The following is a 15,035-nucleotide window of genomic DNA, read 5'->3' as shown; positions in this document are numbered from 1 at the left end:
GCCCCAGAAAACTCATTTCACTGAGAATGTAATTGGAAACAATCACTACCTCCAAGGAACGGATGTAAAACCAATGACCTAGAGATGGAAGGCATGATGTTATTTTCCTTAACTCCAAGCCATTCATTATCCTCCTGCACAATCTTGGAAGCTGTGCTTTAGAAGGGATATGGAGCCCTCAGCATGAATCAGATCCCCTCTCCATCCCCAATCTCCATGCCCTATATGAGAGAGAGAGTCAGCCAGCCCCCACTGACCTGGGACTGTACTGAACGGTTCCCATAGCCCCATTCTCTCATTCCTCAGACATCCAGTCCACCACAATACAATGCATACAGCATTGTACTGGAAATGGCTTCCTGGATATGAAAAAGACTCTCTCTCTCTTCTCTGATCTCCATGAGTTATCTAACCCCCTGAACTGAGGATCGCATGGGTTCTTTTGCTATATCCATTTTCTGACACAGGATTTAAAAAAATATATATATTTGAAAACTATTTTTAAAATTTTAAAAAAATAAGGAAGTTTCTGTAGCTTGTCAACTAAGTTTATCACAGTGCCTTCGTAGCAAGCCATGTACCACTAGCTTTTAGCTCTCACATTTTTTGTTTGAAGTCATTTAGAAAACAGTTTAATAACACACAAGTGGATAACATGCCTTTGAGGGTGGGCTTCAACATGGGGTATAGAGCTAGTTTTGGTTTGACCCACTAGAGAGAGGGACCATTTCCAAAATTCAGATGTGGATCTGGACTTGATCTTTGGAACACCCTGTAACTTCTGCATGTTCAAGTCTGTCCCCATCTGTAATTATTAAATATGGCACTGAGGAATTTTAGTGGAGATTGGAACAAGGATGAGTGACCCTGTTTGGACAGAAATAAGAACACCCTTACTAAACCTGTCTTCAAAACTCATGTCTGGTTCCCGCCCAAACACACAGATTTGAAAAGGTTCAATAACTTCCTCCCATGATCTTGCTTTAACTCAGAACCTTAATGGTTATGGGGGTGTCCGGGCTGAAATGCTGCATCACAGGCCAGTCTTGTGGTATTTTGAACCCAACCAGAAACAGGAAATCTCAGAAATCTCAGAAAACCCCTCTTCCCGTGAGATTTCTAGCCTGATTTTGCAGACTCAAGAGTGAATAGCTCGATTAAGCAAGTGAACTGCGATGCTTGCACAAATTTAAAAAATCAATCAACAACAAACATACCTGTTGATAAAGCCATATCCGTTTCTGACGTTGAACCACTTGACAGTACCAAGAACTTTAGTGGCTGAAAATTAAAGTAAATGAATATAAAAGTCACCTTCTAGTAACACATCTAGTAGCTTCCTGCATCTAATGCAAAAGATGTGTGTTCCCCTTCCTTTATACCTGCAAATACTGTACTGAGTTATTTGAGACAGGCCAATGTGTAGCACAGCCCTATTATAGTCAGTGGAAAACTCACTTATAATACTTTGCATTTACATAGCTCTTTTTAGTTCATCTGTCCCCACCTGGGTAAAATAAACTGATAAATTGCCCTGTTTCACATATGTGGAATGGAGACTGAGGGTAAGCAATTTGACTGAAGTCAAACAGTAAGTCAGTGGCAGAGTCAAGAATGGAACCCAGGTTTTTGGATTTCCAGTCCTATTCTCACACACCACTAGATCATATCTCCCCCTTCTCAGCTACCCTTCCCACTTCTACAACAAACTACTGCCTATTGACCACCATGTGTGATCCCTAGCTTGAGCACGGGCTGTGCCAAGATACAGGACATATAAGCAGACAATCCAGCTGCCAAACTGGGGGCATCACTCTAGTATCCAGCTACCAAAAAGCAAACATGGCAGGGGAGTGCAGCACTAGAGAGAAAGAGGAAAACATTAAAGGCCCACAGATGACTCTCAGGCCATCTGGTTAAAGGTCCACCATTTCACTGATGTTATCTTTCTTTTGATTGCCTAGAAAGGAAGAATTGTCCAAGGAGCAGGTATGTTTATATCTGTATCCATAGAATGTAAGAGTTTGGTGTAAGAGAAAAGCTATATAGGGAAAAGAGAATCTGTAACTAGGGATAAAGAGACGAAAAAGAGCAAAGGGTAAGCATTTCCAGCTGGATATCAGAAAATGTCCCCTCAACAGTAAGAGCTATCAGGCTGTGGTTTAATCTCCTTAAGGGAAGTGTCAAAAGTCCCACTACTCGGGACACCTGGAAGTGGACCAAGCAAAATACCACAGAGAACCTCATGCTGCATCATTTGGAGTGTAGGTGACAGATATGTGACTTGACAGGTCTTTACCACAAACCAAAAGGGCAGCTAGTGATGCTGGAATTTTCCATGATCCCTCAGTCCCAGTTACCGAGAACTCAGCATGATCTTGAGACCTAAAATTCCACAGCTCCTGATTTGAAACGTTCTGCTAACAGTCCCCCATCCACCCTCCTTTACATGAGCCCTGCTATACGGTCTTGGAGGAACAAGTTTCACCAGGTCCTATAGCATGGGACATTCTCCCAACCAAATAAGTTTGCCAGATACTGCTGCAGTATCTCCACCCATATGTGAGCGTCTCAACCTCTTCATCCCTCTCTGCCATATGGTCTCAACCCAGAACTTGTGTGGGTTCCATCAAACTTAAGCCCTGTAGGAAACACATATCTCTTACATATAAAGATGTGACCTAAACTCCAAGACTATTAAGAGTTGAAGACTGACACATTTCTTTGGAAAGGAAATTTTTTCTAGCTTGGTAAATGGGTAATCTAATCTATTACCTTAATGAACCTAAGTATTATTTTCCAGAAAGTTAATATGCAGACAGACAAACATGCATGTTAAAATAGCAAACAGACTTCCTTGAATTTTATTATTTTTAAAAGGATAAAATTCACTTTGTGAAATTCATTAATTTCTAACATTTAACTTATTTGTATTGAATATACCTGCTTCAAAGAACAAGGAAAAGAAAGGGAGCAGGACTGAGAATTTGGCCAAAGCCCTTAACTAGAATTATAGGAACACGGCTATTACCAATACTAGATCAGAGCAGGGGTCCATTGAATATCCAGGCCTGTCCCCATCCCATTCCCCACCCCCTGGCCAGAGTCAGTACCGCATGCTTCAGAGGAAAACACAAGAAACCCCAAAATGGGAAATTAAGGCCCTACATGAATTGAGGGATGTCTGTCAAAACATTGTGACAAGCCAGACAAGCCATGAAAAATTGTGGAAAAATAATAATGGCCCTTATTATTTGCATTAATAAAAAGTCCATTGTTACTTTTCTGCAAATTTTCCACTGGTTGGCCGCCAGGGGCTCATATTATCAGCCCTGCACACAGCAGGGGCTCCTGCTGTCAAAACTGTGGTGGAAGCCTACTATTGAGGAATCTACTATATCACAACTTAAGTCGGGCCTTAGCGATTATGGAATAAAAACTGCCTCCAAGGAACACTATTATTTAACCCCATGCAATTAATGGTAGGCCTAAGTCTTTAAGCATGATGGTCTATACAATTTACATTGGACAAATTTAAAAAAAGAGGTGCCACTGTGGAAGTTGTCATTATCCATATAAATGTACCTCATCTCCACATGGAGGTATCATTTCTAGGGATGAGAGTTCAGTACCCTGGCCTTTCCACTTAGTCTGCCAAAAGGGGGGGGAGGAGAAGAAAACCAGTAAGTGTCAGTCATGGAGGCGATTTTTGTGGTGTGCACTCCTGTCCCACTAGGAATTGAATTAATTCAATTTTTGATTTTAACAGGTCCATGGAATGTTATCTGGAGCAGACAAACCAATAATTTCATAAATTTGACCAATTATACCAGGGAACTTCATTAAAAAAATGAAACTTGTGTCTGAAGAGTCAGAGATAATTGGTAGGTAACTAACTTTTCTGTTTATCCATCAAATTCAGGTGGTCTCGCCCCGTGTTACAATATGCCTCCAGTGGCACTAGGCTAGTTGGTTTCTTTTTTTAAAACAGAATCTAAGCATACATATTTGCAAAGCCATTAACATGGACATTTGAGATAACAAGATTTGTTCAAGAGACCACTTTCAACCAATGCAATCAAACCGCCACCCAAACAAAACATAGCAATAAGGCTGGTTTGTGGACAACAGCAGTGTTAACATCAGACCAAATTTAAGATTTTATCACTCTTATGGGGGGGGGGGGAAGTAGTAAAGGCACAAGTTCCAGTCAGGAAAGGTTTGATTATAACTGTATTTTTACTGGAGCTTCAAAAAGATATTACATCTTATCAGCTACTTTCTCATAGTCTACTAACGGCTACCATGTGCTCAGAATTGCTCTTGATGAAACAGAAAGCAAAGAAAGTGGGGGGAATCCACAATGATATTCTCCCTCTTGCATTTCACAAGACTCCTTCCATTTTCATTCCCAAGGACATCTTTTCTAATCTGCTCCTGTATGTCAGTAGCCATTGGACTTTGAACACTTCCCTTGGGGAGCCTACTGAAGTGTCTCCATACCTGTGAACATGAAGGCCTTTTCCCCAACTAGTTAGTCTCACAGCCCCAGTGTTATCACATTAACCATCTTGGCACCATGTTGTTACACTTTGTCCTGACAGAGACTGAAAACATCTCCCTTCTTCCATTTAAACTGTTCTACTGAAGGGATTTATAGGCTGTGATGCTGTCCTTTCTGAGTATGCAGTATCACGATACAAGAGCAATTTCACATCGGACTAGTTTTGTCCCCTTTCATCATGTGTTTCATTTTGGTTTTTTGGACGGGTGCAAACACCATGTGACAGAGCAGTTGCTAAAATACATTAGGGCTTCTTAAGCCATCCTACAAGTTATTCTGTCCAGTAGAAATTAGAATAGGTGGCAGCACTAGAAGTACTCCAGAATACATAACTGCTGAATACCCATCAGGAATCCCTGGTGTGCCTGAGGCACAAAGTCCAGTTCAGAACTCAAACTTGCAAAAAGTCTAGGGGATGGAATCCAGGAGTTTTTGCTTTGATGAATTTTTGCCCATCACAGTATTGCAAAAGAACTTTAACTCAATACTGCCAGAGTGACTGTACTCCAGAATACTGATGGATTATCCCAGTTACTCTGAGTATGGTTAAAATACCCTCAGAATGCCACTGACATATCTCCACACTGTATTGCTGATCTCCCCAAAATGGATCCAGCATAGTATCACTAAAGTAAACGCAGAATACTGCAAAACAAAGACTAGGAAACGGATGACCAATATCCGTATGTGACCCACCAGCTTGACCTGGCTTTTCCACCTGCTCTTCACAGAAAATATAAGCACCCATAGTTCCAGCCAGACTCACTTATCTCTCCTGGCCCGCAACCACCACACCTAATAGCCTCAAAAAGCCCTCCAGCCAGACCAAGGCCCTCCTCCTTTCCCAATGCTAGCCCCCCTGTACTAAGATGCTAGGGAATCCCCATCCTTCACCTAGGGCATTCAGAGGTCCTTAAGGAATTTGTTTACAAACATCAGTCAACACTATTAGGGGTCTATTGCAGGAGTGGGTGAGGCTCTGGGGTCTGTGTTGAGTAGGTGGTCAGACTAGAGGATTATAACGGTCCCTTCTGATCTTAAAGAGTATAAGTCTCTAATACGTGTCCAAGTGTGTCAGATCATGGGGAGTCTGGTGAAACAGGAGCATCATCCTCACAGGATCATTTCTGATGCCCGATACTCTGGCTGTGACTAGCAGGCCACTAGCTTCCCTAAAATAGTGATGGGCAACAGCAGCTACTTGTGAGAGGAAGCAGCAGGTCTCCCGACACGAAGATCTTTTTCTCCCTGTGGAAAGCAGCTCCCACGCACCCTGTGAAACCAACTTTACAACCATCTACCTCCATCAGAAAAGGGATATTGAGAATTAATTACAAACGTCAACAAGGTGTGTGAGGCAATAGCTTTTACTGAACCAATGTCTGCTGGTGAAAGAGACAAGCTACATGGAGCTCTTCTTCTGGTCTACCTAGCCTCTCTCTCACCCGCAGAAGTTGGTTCAACAGAAGATATTGCCTCACTCGCCTTGTCTGTCTCATAGCCTGGGACCAACAAGCTGCAACACCACCGCAAACAAACGTACCCCCCCCGGCCCGCCCCGCCCGCAGGTGAGCCGCCTCCGCCGCCCTCCTTTACTCCAGTCCGGGCCGCAGCGTGATGAAGCCTCCCCCTGAGCAGGGCGGAGCAGCGGGCTCCCGGGAAAGGCGGCAGCGCTGCTGCACAGCGCACGTCCCACAGCTCTGCCGAGAGGTGCCGCCGCCTCGGCTAGGGCTCGGCGCGCGCTGCGTAGGGCCCGGCCCGCCCCGTTTACACAGGGACTTTCAACGACGTCCTCGTGAGCGACACCGCCTCCGCCCCCGCCCCCGCCTGGGGAGCGCGGCCGCGCAGCAAGTCCCAGCTCAGCGCCTCCCCCCCCCTGCAGCGGGGGTCGCAGGACGCGCGCTCCCCACACGGCCACGACAACGGCCGCCGCGCTGTCCACGCGGGACTCCCGGCCCGGCCCGGCCCCACCCGCGGGTGTCTTGCGGCGCGGCCCGCCACGCGCCGAGCCGAGCGAGCAGCGCTCGCACGAGGCGCGGCCCGGGCCGCCCCGCCGCTGTCAGCGGCCCCAGCGCGCCGCACGTGCGGAGGCGCCCGCTGCCCGGCCCCCAACGGACGGGAGGGCTCCCGTGCGCGCCCCCGGCCGGGCCTCACCCAGAACTTTCTTCTCCGCGTCCGCGGTGGCCGCGCTGCTGCTGCTGCTGGCGGGGGCGGCGTCTCCGCTGGCGCTGGCCGCCGGGGCGCTGGCGCTGGCGGGGCTCTTGGGCTTAGCGTCCTGGGCCGGGGAGGCCGGCGCGGCGGCGGCGGTCGTGGGGGACGCGGGGGCCGGCGTCGCCGCGGGGCTGGTCTGCGCCGCCTCGCTCATTGCGTCTCCGCGGGGGGGTGGTCGGTGGTGGTGGCGGCGCGCGGCGCGGCGCGTCGGGTGGGTCGGTGTCTCGCGCTCGAGGTGGGTCGCTCGGGCTCCGCGCTGGGTCTTACTGCCCCCAAAATGGCCCCGCGAAGTTTTTAATACAGTCAGCGAGGGCCGGCCCCGAGCCTGGGGCGGCCTCATTAGCATTTAAAGGGGCCGCGCCGCCAGGGCGAGCCAGCCCCGCCTGCCGTGGGGACCGCGCCACACGGGGCGGCAGGGAAAGTTTGAGAGAGAGAGAGAGAGAGAGAGAGTGCGTGAGTGTGTGTGTGTGTGTGTGTGTGTGACTCGGTCTCCCCCCTGTATTCATCATCAGGGCTTGGGTGCCGAACAGACACCCCGCGGGCCCATGAGGACACGACACGACACGACACAGCCTAGCGCCCAGTTCTGCTCCTCGTGCAATCCCGTTCCCACGCCCAGGCACCTGGGGGCTGGTTTCACACGAGTGTAAATTCACTGATTTCAGTGGATTCTCTCCTGGTTTACACCAGTGCGAGACTAGGTCCAGGCCCAGTTTTTCTGCCAACAATAAAACATCTGTGACTTAGTGCAAGTTAATTTATCTTAAAACAAGGCGTTGAAAGTAATCAATGTAAGAAAAGAAAGTACATTGATGGCCCACCTGTGTCTGACACTTGCCAAATGTTGTGGCATTTGCAACCACATTTTCCATTGTTTTTAAAATGTTTTCTCTTTCCTCTTGCTGTTTAAAAACCCTTCACAAACAGGGGAAACTGACTGTGGGAAGAGAGGGGAAACAGTGAAACTGAATGTGCCCAAAAAGCCAAGAGTTTAAAACACAGGTGCATAAAGTTAGACTTCTGTTTTTTCATATTTATGCACCTAAGTATGTGGCCTCATTTTCGAAAGTGCTGTCAACCCAGCAGCGCCCTATAAGGATAATAGGTGCTGAATGATCCCTCGTTCTTCAGAAAATCAACTTCCATTCACTCATTTAACCTTGTCTCACAGGCTCCTGGTGGCATGGACTGAGCTTTATTGTTTGTTTATATAACAGGGAGCACTCACTAAATAAAAATCTAAATGATTATTTATTCTAAATCATTCTGGGAAAGTACCTATGTGTTTGTACAGCACCCAGGACACTGTTGATGGGCAATGGTCGTGCTACTGTAATAATGATAATAATTAATAGATTTTTTTTCTCCTCTGTGTTCTTCCTACTTTTCCTTCTCTCCTTCCCCTCCTTGCTGCTTCTGGGCCAGGTGTCTAGACTCTTTCCCAGTCCCTGCCCTTATGTCTCCTCTTATCTCCTGTTGCCCTTCCCATATCACTGTTTCCCCTCCTCACATTTCCCCGTCCCTCGTGGCTGCCTGCCCTCCCTGTCTCTTCGTAACCCTTTGCTGTCCCATCTCATATCTCAACTTCCTGCTGTCATTGTGTGTGTCTTCATAACTCTCTTTTCCCCCTTGCTGAGCTTTCTTATCTATCTCCTTTCCCCAGCCACGATAGTGTTGTCCTTGCTGCCCCTGCACCAATGTTTCTACTTCCCCCTTTGCTGAACCCTTCCATCCTCATCCTTCACCCCTTCCTCATGTCACTTCACTCCCCCTCACTTCCTCCTTACAGCTCCACCTAGTGTCTCTCCACTCTCTTCATTACCCCCTTCTTCTGTCTCTCCTCCCCCAGGAGGTGGAAGGGTGCCTGCATATACTTTGACCCTGCTGCCAGCTGTCCCCTGGTAACCAGAACCCCAATCCACCACAGATGTAGGCTATTCAGGTCCTCCAGTGATTTCTGCACATCAAGGCCTCAACCACTTGGAATGTGGGTTCTTCTTGGCCTATATGCCTCTTATTCCCATCTGATGTCCAGCTGCACCTCGGCTCACTGAGAACTCTAGTGAACAGAGAGTTAATTTCTTTTAAGAGCATTTCCCACTGAAGAGTACCAGCATACTGATGGCATCCCTCTGTTCTAAAGGAGCCCCAGACTGAGGTATTCCTTACCTATGAGCACTATGCAAAATTTTGTATTATTGAAAATTTTTGTGAAGCTTGAAAAAGCCTCTGGACTTAACGTGTCAGAGCAGGGAAAAAAATGTAACAGTGCCCTTTCCTCATTCACAAGTTACACCCACAATACCAAAGTCGCAGTTGTTTCTACTAAAATTATCAGTAGTGAATTAGTGAACTATTCTGAAACGCACAATGATCCCATGAGGCTTCAGAGTTAACACATAATTAACTATTAGCATTTATTGCTGACTATTCAGTCAGACATCAATGCTGTCACTCACATTTGGAGTCTATCTACACATTTCATTAACATTGTTTATTCCCTCTTCTAAATCATGAATAAAAATGATTATTACAGTAGTCCCCATTATGGTAGACTTTGAACATACAGATAACAAAAAGACGATCTCTGCTCCAAAAAGCTTACAACTATTCTCGACTCAGTATTATACTTGGCTGTTTATTATTTTATAATTATGTTGTAACCCACTGCAATTTTCAATCCATATGAGTGTTCAACATCCAAGCCAGTTGAGTAACATTTTGTGACACACTGAAATCAAATGCTGTATTCAAATCCAAATATATTGCTACTGGTTCCCATCCTTCTATTAATTATGCAGTTTTGTCTAAAAAAACAAAAAAACAACTTTTTCAGATCTGTGATAAGCCCTGCTGCTTATGGCTTCCATTCTCCTTTAGAAATTGTTTCCTCTTAATATTTGTCAAATTATTTTAATAGGGAAATAAGACTATCAGGAAAGTGATTGCCAGTATCATTCTTTTTCTCAAAGATCGGTACATTTCCTTTTCTCCAGTCTTCTGTGACTTACCAAAACAATTATTTGTGCTACAAGCTACAGAAAATGCATTTCCCAACTCCCTTAATAAATTATGATATATATTTGTGAGGGCTTTTGTCTGTATCTTTAGATTTTCCAAGCAGTCTTTCCTCGTTTTAAAATGAATAACTATTTTAATAAGGTTTTCCTCATTAGTTTTCTCATTTTTATTCTTCTTATTGAAGAATTTTTAAAAACAGGTTTATCTTAGTTATTTCCAAGTCATTAATTTCATCTCTCTCCATATTCATTAATAGGCCTAAGTTGCCAATAGTACATCAGTTGCTTGCTGTCGGGAGGGAGGGGGGTTAGGCCTCTCCCCTCCTTGGGTCCACCTTTGGGGGTCTAATTGCTCAGGGAAAGCAAGACAGTAAGGCCCAACAGCCAGGGTCAGTATCACTGACCAGGATTTTGAGGCAGTATGGCCCAATGGCCAGAGTCAGTGAGTGGCCCTTTCCGGGTCAGGGCAGCATTGCCTAGAGCATGAGTCACCAGTGTGGCACGATTCCGGAGGACGGTGGGGCCTGTTGGCCCATTGCGGGAGTGGGGCACCATCTAGCAGTGTGTGGCGCCCGGCTAGGGGGGGCTCGGGCCTTCCCTGCTCTTCTGAGCCCCAGCCCAGGGCCTTAATGGTGGTGGGGGTACTTGCCACTGAGTCATAGAATCATAGAATATTAGCGTTGGAAGGGACCTCAGGAGGATCCTCCCACAACACACTGACTCTTCGCATGGGTTGGGGTTATCCCCCTACCCTGGGCTACTTCCTACCCCATCTCCTCCAATGGTGGTTCGTTGGTTGGTCGGGCCTCCAGGTCCCTCAATGTCTCCAGCCTTCAGGTGGGTGGTTGCAGGTTCTGGGGCTCCTTCTGGGTCCACCAGGTCTCGAATCCTCCTGGCTTCTGGGTGTGCAGATTCTGTGGCAGGAGCCTCCATCAGGGCTCCTTCTTCCTCGACAGTCAGCTCCAAATGAGCTGGGCTGCTCTCATTTATACTGAGACAGGAGTTGGAGCATGCCCAGCATGATCTAAGAGGTGGGACTTACGCCATCCATAATGGATCTAAGGGATGGGACACTAAGGGGTGTGACTTCCTCCGCCACTTGTCTCTATTGCAGGGTAGGCACACCCTGTCACACACCATCCCTCTTAAGAGGGGCCCTGGTGGGTGGTCCACCTCCCCCTCCACTTTCCCTATCTGGGAGAAGAATTCCACATTAGTGTGTGTGCCTTACTGGGGCAGTGACACACACAAAAGTCGTACAGTTGGAGGGAGAGGTACCATCGTATGATCTGAGGGTTAGTGTCCTTCATGCTGCTCAGCCATCTAAGAGGTGCGTAGTCTGTCACCAACTTAAATTAAGTTAAAAAATAAAGGTTTTCCTGAGCAGGTAATATCGTAGGGTATTGATGGCCCACTTTACAGCCAGGGCTTCTTTTTTGATGGTCAAATACTTGAGCTCTCTTGGGAACAGCTTTTGGCTCACATATAAGAAAGGGTGTTCTTCCTGGTCAGCATCCTGTGATAGGACAGCCCCAAGTTCAAACCCGAGGCGTCCATTTGAAGGATGAACTCCTTCGTAAAGTCCGGATGGGCAAGGACCAGTTCCTGGGCCAGCTGGCGCTTTAGGGTCTGGAAGGCTGCCTCGCAGTCATTGGACCACCACACCTGTCGTGGTTATGAATTTTTGATGAGATCCAAGAGGGAGGCGGTGAGCATTGCAAAACCGGGCATGAAATGGTGGTAATATCCCACCAAGCCCAGGAACTGCCATACTTGTCTTTTTGTCGTCGGCACTGAAGTGTCTATCAGGGTTTGCACCTTGTCGACCAGGGGTCGCAACTTGCCCCGCCCCACAATGTACCCCGGGTAGGCCACCTCTGCTTGACCAAGGTGGCATTTCGTGGGACTGGTCGTGAGTCTGCAGTCTCTAAGGGCCTGGAGTATCTTGGAGAGGTATTCCAGGTGGTCTTCCCAGCCGTTACTGTAGACCACGATATCATATATGCAGGCTGCCGCATACTGGTTGTGAGGTTGTAGTACTTTACTCATCAGCCTCTGGACAGTGGCAGCTGCCCTGTGCAAGCCGAACAGCATAGTGATGAACTGGAACAAGCCGTATGACACGGGGAAGGCAGTTTTCTGCCTAGAATTCAGCGTCAGGGGTATTTGTCAATACCCTTTTGTGAGATCTAGGATTGACAGATATCTAACGCCACTGAGCCTCTGTAGAAGCTCCTCAATGTGCAGCATTGGGTATGCGTCGAACCAGGAGATGGTGTTGACCTTGTGGAAGTTGAGGCAAAAATCTTATGGCGCTGTCTTGCTTCGGGACCAATATGATCGGGCTTCGCCAGTTGCTCCAGGACTCTTCTACAACTCCCATCTGGAGCATCCTCTCTAATTCCTGCCAGATGGCGGCCCACAGCTTTTTGGTGAGGGGCCTGTGGTTATTATGTATACTCTGTCCTGGGGGAATAGCAATGTGGTGACTCATGATTGTGGTCCGCCTTGGTTGCACTGACAGGATGTCAGAGAAGTCCTGCATGAGTCCTCACAACTGTTCCTGCTAGGTGTCATCAAGCCCATCTCCAACTGACACCAGTCTCGGTTCCTGGGGCTCCTCAGCTCAAGGCCCTAATTTGGGTTCCAGGGAGAACCAGGGTGATGAAAAAAGCTTCCCTAACCTTCCATGCTTTCAGCAAGTTTATACGGTATATCCAGACTTCCTGGTGACACCCCAATATCTTGACCGCATAATCGACCGGTCCCACACATCAGGCCACTTCAAATGGTCCCTGCCTCTTGGCCAAAAGCTTTGACTCCGTGGAAGGTAACAGGAGGAGGACCCTATCATCTGACTTAAAACTGAGTATCTTACTTCCTTGGATATATGTTGCTCTTGGGTCGTTTGAGCTCATAACAAATTCTCCTGGGCAAATGTCCCCAAGGCCCGGAGGCATTCACGGAGCTGTAAAACGTATTGGGCAGTTCCATAAACCTGTGTCTCCTGTTCTTCCCAGTCCTTCTTCAGGAAGTTGAGGATACCTCATGGTTGTCTCCCACAAAGGAGTTCGAAGGACGAGAAACCCATTGAGGCTTGGGGCACTTCCCATATGGCGAACAGCAGGGCCAGCAGAAGCAAGTCCCAATGTCCAGGGTCATTCTCTATGAACTTGTGCATCAACTAACACGTCCCATTGAAATGCTCAACTAGTCCATTGGTCTGTGTTTGGTATACCAATGTACGGAGCACTCAGATGCACAGGAGGCAACATATCTTGGCCATCAAGTGCGAGATCACATTGGTGCCTTGGTCTGTTAGGATCTTTTTCAGGATCTCAACCCAGGCAAACATCTTCATCAGCTCAGCCTCAATGTTGGGAGTGGTGGCTATGTGTAATGGGATGGCGTCGGTGTATAGCGTGGCATAGTCAATAATGACCAAGATGAAGCAACTGCTGGTTTTACTCTTTTCTAACAGCCCCACGAGGTCCATACCAATGCGTTTGAAAGGTTTGCTTTCTACTGGCAGGGTCACAAGGGGGGCCCGAGGCACCCTTTTTGGTCCAGCCCGCTGGCATTCTGGACAGGAGTCACAGTAATCCTTCACCTCCTGGTGTATACCGGGCCAAAAGAAGCGACGGGTCACGCATTGGAGGGTTTTTATCCTGCCCAGGGTACCACGCGGGGCAGGTATAGGAGGCCCTGACGGAGTCTCTGGGGGACTAAGAGCTATTAGAGGACTTCTTGCGTTTGAGGATCCAGTGCCGCCCGATACAAGTGGTCTTTTCTTATCTCGAACTACGGTCCCTGAGGTAGCTGGGGGGCCACCCCCCCAAGTCTTGGTCGGGAACTGTTGCCTGCTTTGACAGGTCTTCCCTCTGCTCCTGGATGAAATCTCCATCGCTCTCCAACTCTGCCTGTGCATCTCTAACAGGATGCGTAGTTCCCAGGCAGGTGGGTTGCAGATGGCTCCCTGGGATGAGATAGGCCTTCCCAGGGATCAGCCTCTACAGGGTGGCTGAGAAACTTCCTTGGGGCAGGCTCGCCCCCTCCTTCCGCAGGTCACAGTTGGTCGTACCTCCTCAGGATCCTCCGGAAATCTGTCCAGTCTCATCCCAAAACCACGGGGTAGGTCAATTCAGGGACTATGCCATCCTGGAGGGTTTCTTATTGGTGATGGATCTAAAACTTAACTGTGGCGGTTGGATAGAGCCGGACATCCCCATGGATGCATTGGAGGTGCATCACTGTCTTGGAGGGCTGAAGGGTAGGGACTAAGTTTTCCTGGAAGAGTGTCTGGCTGCAGCCCAAGTCAATGAGAACCATCGTGGGCATCTCCTCCACCCAGACAGTGACCAGGAGCTTAGCGGGGCCATAGAGCCAGTGACCCAGGCCCGCCCATAGGCACAGTCCATGTACGGACAGTCTCGCTGAAAGTGCCCCTCTTGGCTGCACTCCCAGCACATGTCCTGGACTCCCCCGGTTGGGCTTTGGCACCAAGGCCCTCTCTGCAGGTCTTCGTCTCTCTGAGCCTGCGTCCGCCGATTGGCCATCAGCATCCGAAGTTTGGAGGCTGCCCCCCTGTAGGCCCTCTGGCACCATTGAGCAGTGACTCATCCTTCCTGCCCAGGCTTCGGGGACATGATCCAGGCACATCCGCAGCCAAGTAGACTTCTATTAAGTCTATGGCTTCCATCACCATGGTCGGCTGGTGTCGCTGTACCCATTCCTTCCCCCCAGCCGGGAGGATCTGGGTAAATTGCTCCAGCTCTACGATCTCTGTCACCTGGCCCCTGATCTCTCGTGTGGCTCCAGCCATCGCCAGGCACTATCCTGCAGGCATTGGGCTTGTGATCTGGCCCCTGGGGGATACTTCTTCTGATGAAACCTTTGGTGGTATGTGTCTGTGTTGATCCTGGTTTGGTCCAGGATGGTGGCCTTTACCTTTCCGTAGTCCAAGGCATCATGGGGGTCAAAGCTCCAGAATGCTGCCTGTGCCAGCCCTGTCAGATAGGGGGCCAGCAGGGTGGCCCAATGTTCTGGGTGCACTCTCGTGGCAGTGGCTACCCATTTGAAGGTCACTACAAATGACTCCGGATCATCTCCGAGTCCCATTTTTGTTAGTCATATGGGGAGTCCGGCAGGCAGAATTCCTGCATCTTGCCCGGGAGGGCCTGGATTTGGCACCCCTGCCAGCAACATCAAAGTGGCCATTTGCTGCACCAGGAATTCTTGTT

At 48.4% G+C, this 15,035-nt stretch overlaps 1 protein-coding gene across 2 annotated transcripts in view; it reads right to left on the bottom strand.

Moving 5' to 3' along the window:
* Positions 1-7,070, bottom strand: part of YBX3 (Y-box binding protein 3) — a 38,536-nt gene extending 31,466 nt beyond the window's left edge. Inside the window, exons 1-2 of one of the 2 annotated variants that reach the window (XM_067565678.1) lie at positions 6,719-7,070; positions 1,218-1,281 (exon numbers count right to left, since the gene is read on the bottom strand). In XM_067565678.1, coding sequence (XP_067421779.1) covers positions 1,218-1,281; positions 6,719-6,929 — 275 coding nt within the window. In that variant the 5' untranslated portion in view covers positions 6,930-7,070. The remainder of the gene's footprint in view (positions 1-1,217; positions 1,282-6,718) is intronic. The other variant, XM_067565677.1, reaches the window with a different exon arrangement.
* Positions 7,071-15,035: the final 7,965 nt, after the last annotated feature.

The sequence above is a fragment of the Emydura macquarii genome, unplaced genomic scaffold, assembly GCF_026122565.2.
Source record: "Emydura macquarii macquarii isolate MOO-44397 ecotype Brisbane River unplaced genomic scaffold, CSIRO-AGI_Emac_v2 contig_2694, whole genome shotgun sequence".
In the NCBI taxonomy this organism is placed as follows: Eukaryota; Metazoa; Chordata; order Testudines; family Chelidae; genus Emydura; species Emydura macquarii.
Note: the sequence above shows the minus strand (reverse complement) of the source record. Positions and strands in the feature narration are given on the sequence as shown.